A 20,514-nucleotide genomic window follows, 5' to 3' on the forward strand; every position below is an offset into this window, starting at 1 on the left:
CAGTGGTGCTAACACGTGTGTATTAGAAATGTGAAGGTAAAAGGAGTCTAGGGTTATTGAATTTCCATTCACTAAAGCTGGCTTACCCCCAGTCATTTCTCACAGTCTAAGCTGGGCTGGGATCCCATGCTGCTGATACTACTAGTCCTATAGCTAATGGCTTTTCTGGCCAAAATCATTCCTGTGCATACCCTGAATTTTCAGTCAATACCTGCAGGTTTAATGGACTGTGAACCTAATCAACAACTCTGCTGAAAACTCTGACAGAAGAACAGGTTCCAGCCTCTCTCCTCTACCCCTGCCCTCTGCACAAGGCAAAGAAAGACAAATTGCAGTTAGAAGCTTAAATCTTTCCACAAATTAATTAGTGAAAAAATGTCAGTTGCCCATCAGATCTTTTGCTGAACTTCTGACTGATTACCCTAATTTTTTTTTTCTTTTTAATGCAATGTATCTGTGTCAGATTTTAGACTCACAAGCAAAAAGCAATATTTAAAGTAGTATTTTAAGTATGGGTATGTTCAGAAAGCGGCATCTTCTTTCCTGCAGTGAGCAACAGGGAAGAGAAATCAAAAAAAATCTTAGCAGCAGCATTATTCAAATACTGCACTGTGGAGCTTATCAGATCACTGACATTCTTACAACCGTAGGAAAAAAATATTGGCAAACTATCACAAGATGCATGAGCTATAAAACAGGACGTGCTGGAGTACTAAACCTTGACATAAAGGTAGGTTATCCCATGTTCCATCGTCTTGACATATGGAAACCATGTTGTCTAAGTCAGGGTAACGGATCTGGAATCCTTCATGACAGCTGATTATTAACTTATCGCCAGTCCTGTATGTCTTGTTATGAATCTCTGCATCTTCAACATGAGGAACAAGGCAATCTGTGACTTCATGAAAAAAAGAAATAGTAACTTAATTAAAAAAACATGGCTAACTATTCAGTAATCAAGCTCTTAAACAAAAATTAGCATTTAACTTAATTGCTCTGCTTAAACTGTTTCGAAAACACATGCACTTCAGTAAAAATGCCCTTTCCCTAGTCAACCACAATTTACAAAGTCTATAGCACTGCAGTAGAAGCCAAGGTGCTATAATAATGGATCATTTCCCCAGTCTTTTTTAAACAAACAAAATTAGGTGCTTTTAGGAAGACTGTTGTTAGTTTTGGCCCTCCATTCATCATGAGTGCAAATTTCAGCACAGTGTCTGACTATCCCAAGGTCCCATGTGAAGGCAGACTCTTTGACAGCACTGAGGACAGGATGAAAGAAAATATAAAATACAGATATGGCACAAGGAACACAGAAAGACTGCTGTTTTAGCAGAGACACAGATGAAAATCAGGTACATTTACAAGGGTTTACCAGCTCCATTCCACAGAGTTCGTTATGAGAATGTCCTCACATTATTCTCATGGATTATGTTTTAAATCAGATAGTTTTATGTGCTTGCATTCATATGCCTTCAGAGGACACGATTTTTAAGGTCCTGAGCAGGATCTCAAGTGCCTGTAGAAGACTCTCAACAAGGGACTACAAACCTGTAGTGATATACAGGCACAGGCTCTATTTCCTGTCTGTGGTACATGTATCAGACAGTCATATATCTCTCTGTATATACCAGTGCTAAAGACACCAAATACAGAATAAAACCCAGGACACTGAAAGATTTGGAAAGTGGAAGGGTGAGGTAGGGGAAAAATCCCTCTGCTAATACTGAATAATTAAGAAACAAGCCAAGAGGGTATGAGGGAATAGACCAGGGGACTCAAAGTTCATCCTCATTAAAAATGCAAAGTGAGATTAAACAGAAGAGACGAAAAGACTAAATATTGTGAGAGAATTTCTGTTTGTCTGCCAGCAGTCAATCCATGACAGAGATAGTGATAAAAGTTTCCAGGCATCAAAACTCGAGAAGTATTTAAAATAAAAGGAAGACAGTAAATATATTGTAAGCCTGTGTTAAGCTGTTTTCCCCCAACACTTCTACCATGAGAGACAATTATCTTAATTTAGGAATGCAATATTTATTAGGGGAAAAAACAGTTTCAGAAGTCCCTTGAGATCTGCATAAAAGAGAAACTTTCTGCCACTTTCATGGGTAATTCTTGTTAAAGAGGAATAGGCAAATCTAAATTTTTATTTAGCAATTAATTGTGAGTATGCACAAAGTAAAGCTATAGTGACAGCTTGTTTGTTTCTGTAGAAGCACAAGTAGAAACAAGATAAACTGTCATTTAGCATAGCACACACAAACTACAAAGAGCAAATGTATTTCATAATGTATATATTTAGTTAGGCAAACTCAGGTGATCTATTACTCTGAGACTCCATCACTAAATTTTACTAACATGAAGTGGGAGAGTATCACTTTCCCAGTTAAAACTGGGAAACACTGTCCTTTGTGTCCTCCCATCACAGGGATGTTTTCTAAAATACATTGTACTTAGCTAACTTTCAGTATTGGGCCTGGACATATTATTAGTTAAAAATTCTTTCATTTCTCTTTTTACTTTCAGCTTCTTGGCTGCTGCTGCAGGTGCCTCCTGCTGCTGGTAATGGGAAGGGCTGGCAGCCTGCCAGGCAAGCTGAGAAACTGCAGCAAGAAGTTTTCCTAGAATTTATTCATTTATAAAGGCCCAAGTCTGGGAGGACGTGTACCCTAACAGGAGGCTATAAAATACACTGACAAGGGTGCAGACATCACTTTCAAAGGCCAAACACTTTTCTCTCACTCTCTCTAGCAAGTTAATCAGCAGATGAGACAGCAGAGGATGCCCCACAGGAAATGCCTTACACTAAGCCTTAAATACTGCCATGAAGAGGCTGTCCTGGGCACCCTTGAGGATGAGATGAGATAGATGGAGAACTTGCTTGGCAGCCATACAGGAGGAGGTCGGAGATAGATGCCAGAAGATAACATCAATGAACAGCTCACTCTCTTGACATAACAGCTTTCTGTTGCTATACAAATAAAGGAGGTATGTGTACACATGGTGCAGTAAAATACAAGATTTCACTTTCAAAGTGGGGGAAACTGATTCCACAACTATGATCTATCGTAGCAACTTCATCCCCATTATTCCAAGTAACAGGTACAGATCGAATCGTTTCAATCGTCTAGATGTCGGCAAAGAACAGCGATAAGTTGCTCACTGCACTGTCCTTTGCCTGCAAAATCCTGTCTGGCTTTGATAACAGGCTTATTACAAGCCCCAGCTAAATGCCAGACCATTGGACCACAGTATTACAGCTCTTATTCCTGATGCCTTGCAAGCAAATGTTTTCCCACTGGCTGAATTCATATTGTTTAGCACTTAGTCAGGCATAAATTGCAGTAGCTACCTCTCCACAAACAACTGGATTAGCTGGCACCAATTCTGCTTGGAAAAGCTGAAAGTAAGTGACTGAATTTTAAAATGTCCTGTCCTAGAAAATAAACTACTTTATTCTAAGTACTTTTCAGCAAATCCGTGGAAGCTGCTAAACCATTTAAGGAAATACATGGTCTTTAGCCAGCATTGAACAGCAAAGGCTATGACTTACACTCTTTTCTGGCAGTTTTACATGATCTGCTTATATCTACCATGTGCGTACTAAAATGGGTCAGCCAAAAGAACCCATTTCTTATCTTGCAGGGGCAGAAAGAGCTGGGGTACAGCCAGCAGGCTCAACACCCTGCCAGGTGCAAGGGCTCATCTTGACCTAACTTTCAGGAAGATGCAGCTTTTGTACGATAGGAGCTCTAACCTGTAGCAAACTAAGTGTGTCCCCCATTACAGGAATATTGGTCTGAAGAGTAAAATTTGTTAATCACTACAGTTATAGTGTGTTCGTTCATGTGCAAACCATGCATCATCTCTCAGAACTGCCCGTGGGGAAGGAGGACCACCCTACCTCCTCCCAGGAGCACTTGGGCCACAACAGCTACTCAGAAGGAAGGGATGACCTAGACACCATGGAAATAGCCACATCATCCACAGGTACCAGTTGGTTTGGGATGGCTTGTGTCTATTGTACGTGAGCCCTTACCATCCAAAAATTGTCCCTGCTCCATACTAATCCAGAAGGTGCTTGAAGGATTTGCTTGGGGAGTACTACTGGATGTTGGCCAAAACCACATCAGGGACTTTTCTAACACTGTAAGAGTGTGCACAATCGAAAAACAGTGTCCTGGTCTGTGCTCTGGCACTGTTTTGTTTACTAGTCTTTATGTCAATTCAAACACAGAGGTCCACTGCTCCTATGGATCTCACTGTGGAGTGGTCTCTAAATCAGCCTTGACTACATCTAGTGACATCACTGACAGGCTGGAACAGAGAGAAATAGAGAGGAGAGATAAAAGCAACATCATGAAGAATGGGTTTAATGCACGGACAGCTCATCTGGACCCTTTGCTCTTAAAAGTAAACATTTAAGATCAATATTGTCTCTTGCTTTTTTACTAGTGTTAAATCCATAGTACTGTTTTATTAGGATAGTTCTGTGAATGGCAAACACAGTAGTTTAGTGCATATTAAATAACATTTTCCCTTTACTGTCTTTGCTTGTATTACAATAGTGCAGAGAGACTTTACCTAAGACCTGTGGCTATTGTTCTGCAGCCTGGTTACAAACATAGAGTGCTCATAACCAGGTTTAAGAACCAGCAAACAGCTGGTAAGACAGATAAGAGATGGGGAAATAAAAATATTTCAGTCATCTCACAGGTCCAGGGACAAAGGCAAAGAAAAATGAGGGATGAATGTCCTACAGGAAAGGTGTAGCCAAACTATGTACTAGTCCACTACTTTCACTGCAGGTTTATCTCCCCTGTCAGTGGGAGAAGGAGGCACTGAGGACATCTCAAAGGTATCTGCCTGAAGAAGCACAGGGAGAGAAGGGCACAGCTCTTTGCTTGGTTGTCATCTCCATGTAGACTATAAATTTAGATTCAATCTCATAGGAAAGAGCTAACATTTGTTCCAAGTAGGGTAACAGTCTCAGCAGCCACATTATCACAGTGGGAGAAGATGAGATTAAAGTGTGAACAACACGACATACTGCTCTTAAACAGTAAATACAAAATTCCCACCTTAGAGGTTTGGTATTTATGTGCATAACCATATTAGAATTGATGGAAGTTACAATCACAACATGCTGTAGATCAACAAGAGAACGTAACTCAAAGCACACAGATTTTTGACAGGGCATTTATTGGGCATCTATTTGTGCAACTTCATTCTCGTACTGACACTTAAAATCTCCTGCATCTTAACGAGAAATGACAGACCTATAAAATCAAATTGATTGGGTGAAGAGCTCCAGGCAAACGTATTAGTTCTAAAATCAATTACATTCTCAGGAACAGGTTGCTTTACTTCCTTTGGCAAATAGCATCCATTTGTGATTAGAGATTGTTCTGGTAAACACATAACGACAATTAAACATACGTAACATACAGACATAAAATCATCCTTAGTTGAATCTAAACTCCTGAGAATAAATGAACTCCAAAGTATTGAGTGTTTTTAGCGTGCAAGCTCAGCTGGCAATATCTGACACTTATATATCCCAGGATGAGAGGCGTGTAGAGCACAGCACAGCACACAGAGCAGTCAGCCCCCGCTGTCAATGGGTAAACGCAGCATAAAGTTTATTTCGCCTTGTGATAGGTAATGATGAATGGTACAACATTAGCTTCTTCCTTCTCCAGGAGTTGCCAGAAATTTCAAATTTCTTTCCATATATCATTACAGAATTTCTGCAATGTAGACTTTTATGTATGTCATTAGACAGCTGAGAATTACAAATTCTGTTATTATTCTTTCTTAACTGTTCTCCAGATGTGCCATGTTCCTACACTGTCCACCTCTCTACCATGCCCCTCTCTCACGATTCTGCTCCCACTATGCAAAAGGATCACTCTAAAAATCACTTAAGTAAATGCTTGGGTCTCATGGACTGCCACTGAGCCTTTGTTAATATTTCTTCTGAATCAATGGTTCTACTGTGCACCGGATAGAAGAACTAATTCTGCAATCTAATTTCTTTTTATCTACTGCCAAAGCCTAGGATTGTTTTAATAATACCTGAGTATTATTACAATGTTAATCAGGAAAGTACTTAAGCACTTGCTTCACTAAATCCTAAATCACGGTCCTACTCTTTGGCCCAAATAATATAAAGCATTTTTGCGTAGGCCTAATTTTGAGCACAGAATTTTAACAAGACTAATCACATAATTACAGTTAAGCTTAAGTACTTTGCTTGATCAGAGCATTGGGTAGCAATTCTTTTTAAGTGTTCTGTGCTGGAAAGTAATTATTGCCGCTTAAGCAACTGCTGTCACATCATCCATCACATTCTCATCTTCCAATTTCTTTCTTTTTTGAAAACACCTGGCTCAAGTGTTGAACTCACTGACATTGGTGACAGTTTTGCTTTTGATGGCATTGTGATCAGAAACTTGCTCCACAGATTTCCACTGAATATTGAATATTTAATAAAACACATTAATTTTTATTTTAACAACTGCAGTGGATGATACAGGTAACATTTCAAAGATGCACATCAAAATTCCTAGAAGCTACCTGAAGTGGTTAAGAAAACAGATTTTCCAAGCATTAAAGCTTTTTCTGGTAGTTTGAATAGCCAGTTTAGACAGACGCTGCTGCCACTCTACATGTATTTGTTCTCAAATAACCATGAGATGAAAGACAAGGTAATTTATGAAAAATGTCTGTACACGAGAGGGCATGATTTTCATACATATGTTATTTTAAAGGCATCAGGTTGTTTCTTTGTAGCTGACCCATGAGGCCACATGATGAGGTGTTATTGGCCACCCTTTGCCTTTATGTTCCAGATATCAGCTGCCTTCTCAGTGCGAACCACGGCACAGCCCACAACTGTGCCCCTCACAGGCCTGTAGCCTGTGGCCTCACACATGACCATATTTTACCAAGACCTCTCCTGCCAACAGGCAGCTACCTGAAAGCCCATGGACTAGTTACCAACTGCCTCTGGCTACTCTCTGCAGTATCTCATGCACCACTTGCACACAGGCCATTGTTCCGGGTTGTTCCCTTCGCATGCACCTCCTGAGTGTGCTCCTCCCAGCCTTGCTTGATCCTGCTGGGGCACATCCCTTTGCACACCCCTGTCCTGGTACAGGCTTCTCATACTCACTCACCCACTACCATAAATAAGTACTTGCAGTTTTTATACACGCTGAGTGATGCATGATCCTGTGCAGTAAGTGTGTTTATGAGCCACTTAAGTCTTTGAATACTTTTGAATGAAGTCCATAAATTTATCTGATTTTAAATGGTGAAATAGAATTTATCTTGCTCAACCTTGAAGACAATGAGGCAATGCTTAATGACTTTGGTGGAGAAGTCACAACACTAAAATGTACACACTTGATTTAACTAACACTTTTCGTGTCTGTCGATTTTAATAGCTCTGTTGACCAAAAATAAATCAACAACAAAGACAAGCTATATCTTCAATATACTTGGTGAAATAAATAATTTGTGCTGCTTGCCTGTACCTTGGCCAAAATTTACACTTATGAAATTCAAATTAATCCTGCTTCTATCAAAGTCTTAGAAGAAGAAAGTAATTTAATGCCCTGATTATTTAAAACCAAATGCAATTTCAAATATAGAATACAATAAAAATCAATTGGTTTATGCCATAATTGTCTGAATTATCTCAGAGTAAACTTCTACTCTGACTTTAAACTTCTGCTGTCTATGCATATTTGATTTTTCTACTTGACTCATGCACACATTATAAAACACAATTGTTTAAAATTCCTGATTAGCAGGAGCAGTAGCATTGGAACCGGATTTTATTTTTCTAGTAAAACACTGAAGAAGGAAATGTTAAGTGGGTAGCTTTAATAAATAGTTATAAACAGTTTACTTACAGTGGAGGTTGGTTTTTTTTCTCTGCATTAATTTGTAAGTTGTTAAAAGGAGACACGTATTATCTTTTTTTTTCACATTTATGTCCCTTTCAACATGTGTGCATGCACACACACAGTCTCTCGTCTCACAAATTTAACTAACAAATGAGGATTATGGATGAGAAACTAAAGTATGTATCCAACAAGACACAGTGAAATGGACTCCAGCCTTTTCTGTTTTGTCCAGAGATACAGAGACATGGTATATGGACATGTGAGATCTGCTTGAAGAAAACTGACTTACCTTCTTGTAGGCACACAGGTTTATCACTTGGTTTCCAGCTCAGGGAGCCATTAAAGTGTCTCACACAAAGTTTTTTGGAAGTACCGTTAAGCCTGTATCCTTCTTGGCAATGAAACCGGACCACCACACTTTCAAAGAAAACACCTGCACTGGGTGTCTTGTATCCATGTTCAGGAGCTCCAGGATCAGCACAAGCTTGTAGGTCATCAAACCCTATGTCAGATAAACACACAATCAAACTGTGTTCATTTACTCCTCATGCAGCCATAGCTGCGCTTTTCCTAGTGTGATCCATCTGTCATGGGGACCTTGTATCTTCCACTACTGACCACTAGCAACCCTGCTTGGGTACTGGGTACTCCAGATCCAGGAGAGGACTAACCTCCAGCTACAGATGAAATGCTCAGGTGACAGAAATACTCCTGTCTTTTCATGCAGCTACTGAGGAAGCAAAGTCAACACGCCTCGGTAGCTGACCTGGATAAAAATAAAGCACTTGACCCAACCTCCCAGTGGGATTGCTCAGTAATGTATCTGTAATTACTTTTGGGGACTATGGGATTTTGGAGGTCTGGTACAGTCAGTGGAAAGAATAATAATGTGTCAGAAGCAGAGAGGAAGAGGAAATAAAGAAAGGGGCATGAAACCTAAGTGCCATCCAAAGATACAGTAACTTAAATACAAAATGAACTGGTAAGTACAAGGAGATTTCAAGACTGAAGGGAGATCTACCACAGGGTTTATCTGGACCCCCATCACATCAGTTTGGTGGCCCTACTACACTTTTAAAACACAGTTATGGAACTGCTGTATCACTGCATTGACACCAGAAGGGATTTTGTAAAGCCCTTTACTTTCCCAAAATTAACTGTAAAATAACGAACTAAACCCCAACAGTTGCAATCATTAAATGTGACTGTTTATCACTTTATCAAACTCATTTCAATGCCATTTGCATAAATGGAAGCTTTTTTTACTGCAAAGCAACAAAGGTTTAGTGCAGCACTGAACAAGCGCTGCATACTGAAAAAGCAAATAGCTTTGGAACAGGAACAGCAGGGGGGCAATTAATGCCGGTAGGAGGGATGCCTGGAAAATGTGAAAATCATTGCACTGTAGCTTTAATGTTTTGATTTTAAAAGAATAGTATCAGAGAGCCTCAGCTACTTCCTGCATGATAAGGATGAGTGCCTCCATGGTACAGTCAGAGAGAAGGAAGATATTACAGTAAAGGACTTTTCAAAATAAATCTGTTTCCCAAGGCTAAATCACTCCCTCCATCGAAGGGCTCCTTGTGACACCGTAGCAGCCAAATGGAGAGCACTGAAGGTGATAAAGGGCTCTTGCATTTGAACAGTGAATGTCTCCATTCAGTGCCCTGGCTGACAGCTGCTAGAGGAGAATACAAGAGGCCCACACCAATCCACTGCGTTGTACGTCCAATTACCTGCTCCTGGTCGCAGAGGCAGGGAACACTGTGGGGTCACCAGAGCAGATTGCATCTTTCTGACTCCACACATCGCTGATTTTATGTGTGCCCAGGTTCTATGCTGAACTCCCCAACCACACTACAATTTCCAGGAGGTGACCTGATGGCCAGGAATGCCTACGTGCCATGTATGCTGGAGAGAGCCATCACCTACAGCCAGCCTCTGACCCTCTGCAGTGCTCCAGTGCCCATGGCTCTTCACTTAAAGAGATTTTACTAGCATTCCTTCTCTGCTGAAGCAGCACAAGAGCAGCAGAGCATCTGCTCTTATGCGGTTTTACTCCTCCATCCAGTAAAGTTTATCATGAGAACTGAAGGGTCAGTGCAGTAACCAAGTCAAACACATCTCTGAGCTTCACAGCTCAAGTCCTCAAGTGCAAATTGCCTGAGACTCTCTACCATTTGCTAACATGATGAGTAAGGAGAAGTACAGTCATTACATTCATGGGATTACACACTGCAGGAAATATTAACAGAGAAGGGCTGTCCATTTTTACTGGAGATTACAAAGAAGCTTCTTATGCTTCAGACAGCAAACCCACATCCTTTAATAATGTCAGCGATGATCTTAATTATTTTCCATTAAACCAAGGGATAACATGACATTTAGATCAATTTTGTTACTTCAGTAATCTCAGAATTTGCAGTCAGGCACGGAATATTATAACGCACCTTGAAATACGTGTTCTTTCTTACTAGCTGCATCAGGGAAAAGTACACAACTGCCTACTACTTTGCCTCCACAACAACAGAAAAAAGAAATGAGCTGAGGTCACACACAATTTGCCTGGTAAAAAAAATGAGCCAAGCTTGTTTCTCAGTTTTCATTAAGTCAAACATGCAAAGTTAGAGATTTTGTAACTGTCAGCACAAAATCCAACATAGAAAGCAAGAATATTTTCTTCCCTGGTGCAGACTAATTTTATGACCCTATTGCCACTTTTCTGATGACCTTTCACAAGCAAAGATTTTCATTCCTCCTAGGGATCCTTTTGCATTAAGTTGGTCTCTTAGGTTCTTGAGTGCAGTTTGTGAGCAGACAAATCTAACCCCAAGGGGAATTCCCAAGTAGAAACTGGAACACGAATGGGGGAAATTGAATTATGTACCCTCTAGTTTCTACAAAGTCAGTAGCCAGTTGTTATTCAGCTACTGAATAAGAGATGACACAAGGAATCGGCACAGGATCACTGCTTCCTTGGCTTGTTCCTGAAGCAAGGAAGAAAGAAAAAGCCTCAGGGAATAGCCACTTAGGCAGATTACACATGCAATACACTAACTTCTCATGGTAAGATGGCAAACAAAACTCTAACCCCATCTTTTCTCCACAGATACCAACAGTAGACTTGGCCCAAATCTTAGTCAGTGGGAGACACTTGTATGGGAAGCTTCTTTATGAAGGTGCATATGATCCAGGCATAAAGTAGTGAACTCAGTGCTGTGCCACCTCATCCTGTGTTTTGGCTGAGAAGGAGGCAAGGATGTGTGTGGGAGGTGCAGTGAGACTGGCCACCGTGCTGAGGATCTCCCCGTGCACCGAGAGCACTCTAGGGGTTCTGAAGGAGCAACTACTACCATCTAGAGAAGCCAGGAACTGCTCTGATTTTCACCAGGATTGTTCCTCTCTTGCACAAGAGGTGTGCTGAATGTTGCAATGGCTACTTAGCTGACAGCTAAGTTCAACAGTCTTGTCCAATTTAAGTATGAAATTTCTGGTACAATACTCAAGAACAATATTGTTCAAACATCTCTGAGAATTTCAGTTCTTTTTAGTGATAGCAGACTTGAACCCTTTACATAATAATCCTTTCCACATAATCTCATATAGTTCAACTCCACCCTATCAAAAATTAGTAAATATATGTCTTCAATGAGATACGGCTTGGTGGATTGTATTTTTTTTTCTCATGATCTTTGGTTTCTCTCCTTTTTCAGAGCTATGCATTTAAGAGCAGCTACTCAAAGTTGTGATACAGTATTTTTCTAATGACAAGAGTAATCCCACATTACAGATGAGATTCTATAGACATTTTATGCTTTGATCCCTTTAGAACCTGATGAAAACAGTCAAAAAATTTTTCAGCCAGAGCCACAAGATAAGTCTTTGGAAGAAACCATAAAAGTTACATAAAAGCAAAAACCAATCTTTTGGCTATAATAGAAAAGTGTTGCCCTTCAGGAAAAAGTATATCAAATAAGATAAAAAAAAACTTGGAACTACAATGGATTCTGTTTCTTTATAAACCCCTCTATGAATCTTTGGGGAAAAGAAGACTACTGGACTTTTTCTCATGGTTGCAGAGAGAGAACAGGGAATCATCACCACCTACTAGTAAAAACTATACAACACACTTGTCAAATAAAGCAGTAAATTTTCATGTTACCTATATAGTAAAAATTTACTATGGTCAGCAGCCATCATAATCAACACTACATCAATATCAACAACTTTATGGTATGCTGTTGTAGGGCTTTAAATCCCTAAAGTAAAGACTACACAATTACTGCTGGAACTGACTATTTCACTAATCAAAATCATTTAATATTTAGTCCAAGTTTTGGGACCTTTAATGGACATTGTGTAAAATACAATGAAGAATAATGCCTTCTGGTAAGGTTATTGAGTACATCAGGTTATCATCACCAGTAAAGCATGCAGTTGATACAGAATATATTTGGGTTGTAGTATTTACCATATTTTTACTGTTGGACCAACCAGAGGTCATCAGAAAATAACAATGCTCTTAACCTAGATGAAACACAAGCAGATTATAAATTTACCTAAATTTCTTGGTATTGTCAGTTAGATAAATGATGTCAAATTAATCAGAAGATTGAAAAATAAGCAATGCCCTCCTTGGGGTGTAAAATGAGCCTTTGTAAATAATTTGATCAGACTATTTCTAGAATTCAGCATTGTACATTCTTAAACATATAATGATTCATCTCATCCCCAATGAAAAGCTTGAAAAGTTGGAAGTCAGGGGAAAATTACATATTTCTGATGGCAAGAAATTATGATAGCCACAACTGAACTTCAGACATGCCTAAATAGGCAGGAGGAAGAATCCCTCAGTTCATTCCATAAATCTGTATTTCTGTGCTTCTTTTTCTCAGTTTCACTTTTGGTTTTCCTTGTTTCCCTCTTCCCTCACCTTCATGTCTTACAGCTCCTTGTAAATTCATGGTGATGGTGAGGTCATTTCTAATCTAGATTTGATGGACTTCTTTGCCTCTAAGGCTGCTATATAACATTTCACTGACATACTGATAATGGATGTGAGCTCAGAACTGGCTGCACTCATTCTTGAACAGAGGCATCACTCTCATTACAGTTTGTTACATACAGACAGTGAATGAGAAGTGACACATAATGTGTAATAATATTAAAGATATAGAGTATTTTCAGTATTTGTCTTCAGTAGGAAGGAGAACAAGCTTCTTGTACGGCAACACCTGCACTTGGGTTCACTAAATCAGCAAGTCCTTGCTTTCTCAGTCCAGGGTAGGGGAAGGGAAAGGCTTTGCAGCCTGTGGCAGGACCAGACTGCCTGCATGCACATTTTATAAGGAGTCTGTAAACACTGCAGGAGCGGGTTATCTTGGGCCAGCTCTCAGTAAAAAGCCATTCTGGGACTAAAACAGAAGGGCCACAAGTGCAAACATGCCAAGGGTTTGCTTGTCTTGTACAAAGTCGTTTTCATCCCTTATGAGTTTCTGCCCCGTTTCTGTGAAAGCCACGCAGGCACAGTGGTTTGTGCCTCTGGCTGTTTATGCTTCCTCACTGTTGATGACGTTAATTGAACTATCCATGTACCCCAGTAACAAGAAAAGGGAGGATGTGCTTCGATTAGCATCTAGCCTTGGAAGTGAAATGAATTTATAAACCTATGATTTCATTAATGAAATGCCTGCTAAAATCTAAACTCTCTTTAATCCCTTAAGGGTCACTAATTCTTAAGCTTCCCTGAGACTTCAGCAGCTTTGTAAAACCCTGCCCTGTTTGAGATGTGAATCACAACCCCCTTTGCTATCCTTGAAGATAGCACTCCCTCCTCACTTGGTTGAGCCTTATCCAGGAGAGCCTAACAAGCCACTGGAAGAAAGAGAGAAGTTAAAATTATTTTGTAGAAGAAACAGAACAAAAGAGCAAAAAAGCAAAAGAGACTTCTGGGGGTGGGTACTGTGCTTAGGACACTGATCTAGAGTTGCTGATATATCAAATCAAGAACAGCATTAAGCTTCATTCTCTTTCATATAACCCGAGTGTCATAGCAGAAAAAAAGAAAATCAGTTGTAAGGCGGTTCCCAAGCACCAAACCCACCCATCCGCAATGAAAAATGAACATGCAAGCCCTGCACAAAGGGTAACTGGTTCCAAGAGAGGCAACTGATCATTCAAAAGGCTGAAAGGTTGCCTCATTTGCAATTCCTCTTTTTTATCTTTCATCCTCTCTTCTCCCACAACCCCGGCTTCCCACCTGTATTCTCCATACTCCTTCACTCCAACCCACCCCAAGCCAACTCACCATCTGCCATTGCACCCTCCTATCAAGACCTCTATGCTCCCAAATCTTGCCTACCACCATGCTCACCACCTCCCTTTCTCCTCTTCTCAGTGAGCACTTGGAAAGGGGCAGTCACTCAGAGTTGCTCCTAAAAGTGACGGTCAGCTCAACCTTAAAATTTCAACTCAGGTGTGACAAGTCCCTGAGAATGGGCATTTTTGTGCTAAAACAAACTGACATCTCCCTAGAAAGCCTAAGGATTGCTGCTCCCTCCAGAGTGGGCACAGGGGAAGGAGTGTAAGGAGCCATAAGCAGGACAAAATACCCATGGAGGACAAAACAGGTCTAGGAACCATGCCAGAACTGCTTCTGCATGGGAATATCACCAGGGAGAACTGGGGACAAGCTGCAGTGTCAGCAGGGCAGGTTCGAGGGCCCTGCATAGATAATTGCAAATGTAATAACAGCATCTTTATTTCAGGGGTCGTGCCTCCAATTAGTTACTCCAATTACTGTTCAACACTCACGGATGACAGCATAGCCCAGCTGGTGCCTGACCAGTGTCATACAGCGGGAAACAAACTGAATTTTCTACCAACGAAGGCGATCACCATTTTTGATTTTGAACGTGAACCTTGACACAGGATTCTTTTATTGCCTTGTCATTAGGCTAATGCATGACGAAAAAACACTTAAAATTAGCTGGAAAAGGAAGATGGTTCAGAATACAACCATCAAAGCACTTCAGTAAACCCAAAGCAAACTAAAAAGATGCATTTGTTTCTTCTCGAAAATGAGTTTCTTCTAATTAACATCTTAAACAGTGCAGGCCTATCCCTTTAATCATAACTTCTCACAATTAATATAGCTATGTCATCATAGTAAATAAGCCATTTCATTTATAATGCAAGAAGCACTTGTTACTTCCAGCCTTTTGTAATCCAACAAGTCTGACTGCATAATTTATGAACCCTTATGAAATGTCATATGCTGCTCTGTGATCCTCTGAACCTCCCATCACTCAAATGAAGAACAAAAGGCAGAAAGTAAATTTGCTGGTGGTTCTGCTGACAGAGCTCCCTTCTTCTGTGTTCTTGTTACAGAAAGTTACCATGGATATCCTGGGATATGATTAAGAGTAAATAAAAGCCAATTTAACATACAATAACTCCCCCAACCTCCTCCCAGTTCCTAAAATTTTATATGGGATATTTAGTTTTCTAACAAAGCCACTGAAAATGATAAAACTTGACCTCTGAGGCCTAAACTGAGGTCAGTTCAAATCCAGTGTAAGGCAGAAATAATTAAAGACCCGAAGACAGAGTTTGGTCAGCTTTCTGCAAATATAAGGTGAATATTTTCTTTATCTCAATTTATTCAGCTAGTTCAGTTTAATGACTAGTTTTATTCAAGCTGCAAGCTCTAAGAAATTTAAAATGTACAAAACTAGAGGGGTTTTTTTCTACTTTGTGAAAAAGAAGTATTGAATTCTTCAATCTCCAATAATATTTCATGTTTTTAAGTGAATTTAAAATATAAAATGGGCTTAGATAAGCTTATCTTTATGCATACTTATTATAAATAAAGTAATTTAAACTACTTTAAAATGTTTCTTCTTGGAAATGGTAGTTCCACACTTCTCATCCGAACCCCGAATATCTATGAATTCTAATTCCTGACAAATATGCTTTGACATAGATGACTAATTTTTGAAACAAGTCAATTTTAAAAAATAATCAAACTACATCTTGTACCACAACAAAAGCAAGGATGCAGTAAAGGCATGCTAAGCTCTATATATGCTTCAATAAATGGGTACATACCTAACACATCCTCCCATTCATTTCCCTGATAAGGCACTGTAATAAAGATGATATTTGAAAACATGTGATTGTTGACTGGTGACCTATAAGAATCATCATAAGGAATTAAATATGTACAAATCCAAAATATAAAATATTAAGATATCTCTTATGCCAAGATTTTCTTTTTACTGATTCAAATGAGTAAGTGAACTCAGTACTTGGATTTAAACCAACCAACTCCACTTATGTTTTCATCTTCAGATGTAACATTTTATATATTATATGTCTAAGGATTTCATTCGAGTTGCAATATTTTCGATGTGGGAATACAGCCTTAGGTCACTAAACCGGATTAATAACAACATAGAAAGCTACTAATAAAAAAGTGCCAAATAAAATAAACCAATATTCCCATAATTTCAAGAATGTTATGGGCCTGCTGTGTTTTTAAAAAGCAGTATCTGAGTATTTTTGTTTATCTGTCCCGTATTTTTAGAGCTCTGGAAAAAATTAATTACCGTGAGTTAGTTTGAACAATTTTAGTCTAGACAGGCAACCCTTAGGAAATATAGCAAAAAACAAAAAGAATCATGAGCTAGTTACTATAGTAATATTTCTTCTAGCCAATAGCCTATAATATTATTCATCATAGCAAATCCAAAGTGATGAAATGTCACATTGTTCAGCAGAGATCCTTGTTTCTATAAGATGCAGGAGTCAAATACTCAGGGGTATGAGCTGGGGGTTTGGTATTTATGTTCTAATCAACTACAGACTTCCCTAGATAACACTGTATTTTTATTGTATACCACAGTATGGTAATCCAACAATTTTTTGCTTTTCAGCTGTGCTATATAAATTGATTTTATACTTTCCCAAGACCAGGCAGAACTGTATATAGGGACAATCAGGATTAATGTGTGAATATTGTAATATTAAACTTTTATATGAATTGCACACTAGAGAAGACTGAGAGACGTGGGATTTAAAAAGCTGGTACATACCTAAAGCATGAGAGCAGACACTGTTTCCAGCTTTTGCACTGATTCTTTATCACAAATCCTGTGGTGCTTCTGGGTGCTTTGACAGTTCTTATACCCTACACTGACTTTTCTCTATATGCACCCACCCATGAAACTATGACCTTTCCTCTTGGGATCTCATTGCAGCCATCCATTTTTTATTCACCTTTTCCTCTGTGTATGTTTTGCTTGCTGGTACTTGTTTTGCTTAGCCTTGAAAAGTTGTGACATTATCTACCTACAGGTCTAGAAGATGTAAAGGAAGACAAGGTGGTTTTGCTGGTTCACCAGGTATTTTCCACATGAGGACTGGCATTGCACCTTTCACAATTGCTTCACATCACACTGCAAAGCATTTCTACTCAAGTAAAGCTTTTAGAGAGCAAGCAGATAATATCCACTGGAAAAAACCCAACACCCTTATTGATTTTGGTCCTAATCTGGACCCAAGGAGAACTTCTGATTTCCTTCTGTATTGAAAAGTGACCGTATGTTTCTATGTTTTGCTATTACTGTTAGCATTAAGCACAGGCTTTAGTCTGGTGATTCCCTTCATGAGAATGCATTGTCTGAAGAAAAATGAAACGTAGTTGTCTTGCTAAATTGTATAGAAAGGCAACAGAAATCCAGTTGGGCACTAATAATGAAGTATTGTCATCATACCAAAACACTTCTAACTTAAGTTACTCATTTAGAGTGCTCTTTCCTGTGAGTTATTCTGTCTATGCTAAAAAGACTGGAAAAATCAGTGGTAGTTTAAGATGATGCAGAAGTATATTTTCTCCCTTTCTTTTTGATTCACAATTGTGTTCAACTTAATCTTCGTGTGCCCATTTTCATCGTACGGTCCTACCCAAGCACCGCCCAGTGGCCACAAGGCGATGGCAGGCTGCTCACAGCATCAGAGCAAGCAACTCAGAGTAAAGTCCCAGAAGAGGCAGTGACCAAGATGGAAACATTTATAATTAAAACACTGTGCCACTACACAGCCATCGTGTTTAACCCCCTAAAAAAAAAATTCCAGAAAAATGTCAACGACAAATCCCACTGGCATACTCTCAATTTTTGCGGCATCATCGAAAAATTACTGGTGTGTGAAGTCCCCTCTGGTCCCGTATTTCCCCTCTCAACACAAGCTGTTTCCCCTCTAGCCGATTTCCTATCAATTCTTCAATTCTTCTATGAATCCAAATCTTCACAAACACTTTCCCTGGTGGCAGTTTGCAAAAGTCAAGACAGACGATATCTGCTGCATTTCCTATCCCCGGGAAACCATCTGTGTCTCAGGAGATTAGCAGATTAGCCTGACACAATCTTTCTTTTAATAGAGCAATGCTTTATTTTATGTCATACCTCCAAGGTTTTTAACCTCACTACCTTAAAACAACTCTAAAATCTCGTGAATTATTGAAGTAAGAGAACCAAGTCCCTGACTGCCCACATCCTGGGGTTTTCTCTTTTTCTTTCCCCTTTAATCTGTGGGTATTACAGATAGTGTTTTAGGGAACTACTGAAAGTCAATCTCTTTCAGTTATATGGTAGTGACATTATACAGAAGAGGAGGAAGCTGAGGACAGAAGAGAAACCAAAGAAACTGGAGCAGGAACAGCAGGAGTGACTTGGCAAAGGTACAGAGATGGGATGTAGCAATATACAAAAATATGTTAGCCTAGAAGCTGATTGATAGCTGTTTGGATGGTGATACCACCAGGATGTAAGAGAGGAGGAGATGGGAACACAAAAAGAAGCCAAATATGGTTCCCAGGAGGCTAAAACGTGGAACTGGAGAGGGACAAGTGAGAAGGGAGGGGAAAACCCTCAGTCACACGCAACAGAGCTAAGAGGATAGGTAGTGCCTGCAACAAGAGTAGGGCATCAATGCCAGGGGAATGCCTGGCAGAACAACTTTGGAGGCTGGCAACACACTGTGAGAGCCTTCCCAAGGGTTAATGGTCTATCCTTTTGGATCAGAAGAACCTGGGTGGTTTTTTTTCTGATGACACCTCTAAAAACTATACACTCCATAACGTACTCGGCACTGACAACACTGAAGTTGAGACTGTCAGATTAAGTCTGATACACTTTATATAACATATACACATCACTATTAGTCAGTTGAAAGATTGAGAGATATGGCATTCATGTGCACAGATAATAGGTATTGCTGAGCTACCATCATGAGCTCAAAATATTTTCATAAAAGCCAATCCAAAAATCACATATATTAGTTAAATTTAAAGATTATGGGCTTTTGTTCTTCAGAAAGCATTCACATCCCTACCTATCACGAAAATAGGTTCTCATCATTTTGAAGAACTATGGGAAGAATAAGTTGTTATTAAATTTTTATGGTACTGTAAGTTGATTAACTGGGAACTAGGAAAGGTCTAGAGCTAGCAAAGTGATAGTTCTTTGTTCTTATTCAAGGGACAAGAGCTTTAACCACATAAACAAGCAATTTATTTAAAACTTATTTTCCTTAATAGATATTCATTTGAGGATTTCTGCAGCTTTTTTTCCCCAGAGTGTTAGATGGGTCTTTTCAGAGCAACAGCTGCAGCAAACCTAGTTAAAATAAAAAGCAGTCGGCACACAGATCCATACATATGCTTTGCAAGAAACAGGCAGCATATCCAGATTTATGTGTGTGCCAGTCCCCTAGGATGTCGTAATTGTGTTTGTTCTTTTAATAACTTTAGGCTCCAGTGATCAGAATAAGACATCCTATGCTGAAGCTAATGCTTCATCCTTAGTTTACCTCACTATCCTGAATTATATAGTAAGCAGACTTAAATAAATGCAGGAGTCTGGCTCCCTCCTTACACCAGATTCCAGCCACGCACATAATAGGTTGCCTGATTTAATTCTGGGTCTCTCTGTTCAAATCTTACTTTCTTTTTACAAAATATTTGGCCATTTCTTTTTATGCAGATTTTTGAGCCCGCCTTCCAGCATTCAGTGAATTGCAGCCTCCCTGATACGAACAACACATCAAGCTTCCTGACTTGCAGGAGCAGTTGGATTATTCAAACAATTTTGTTCTTCCTAATTATTATACCTACACTTTACATTCACAGCCTCTTTCTATAAATGTATCTCAAATAACCGAGTTAGTTAAGCAGCTTATTAATTACACACGGCCTTCCAGTAGCTTTTGTGACTACAGCATGCCAGTCCTAATCTTATGATTAGAAATGATTTTTTAACTCCTATAACCAGACTACAGATTACCTTATAATGAAGACAGGCGTACATATTACCAGTTTACATGAGGGGCACTGAAACAAAGAGAGGTCATAAATAGCACGGGCTAATGGAATAGTGGTGAGTAGAAAGCCAAACCCCAGGCAGCCAGTACCTAGTCCAATGTGTCATACTACATAATGACTAAAACTGAGCTGAACACGTCTAAATATACTCCCACTTTCTGTTTCTGACCACCTTAGAAAGATTTTTTTTTCATAATCTGACCGTCTTGAACC

The 20,514-nt window shown here is 39.4% G+C and overlaps 1 protein-coding gene across 1 annotated transcript in view; it reads right to left on the reverse strand.

Moving 5' to 3' along the window:
• SUSD4 (sushi domain containing 4) overlaps positions 1-20,514 on the reverse strand; it is a 72,403-nt gene that overhangs the window by 22,515 nt on the left and 29,374 nt on the right. The window contains exons 2-3 of the mRNA XM_051783558.1: positions 8,209-8,421; positions 719-898 (exon numbers count right to left, since the gene is read on the reverse strand). Coding sequence (XP_051639518.1) covers positions 719-898; positions 8,209-8,421 — 393 coding nt within the window. The remainder of the gene's footprint in view (positions 1-718; positions 899-8,208; positions 8,422-20,514) is intronic.

The sequence above is a fragment of the Manacus candei genome, unplaced genomic scaffold, assembly GCF_025592945.1.
Source record: "Manacus candei isolate 608988 ecotype Guabito, Panama unplaced genomic scaffold, ASM2559294v1 h1tg000017l, whole genome shotgun sequence".
NCBI lineage: Eukaryota > Metazoa > Chordata > Aves > Passeriformes > Pipridae > Manacus > Manacus candei.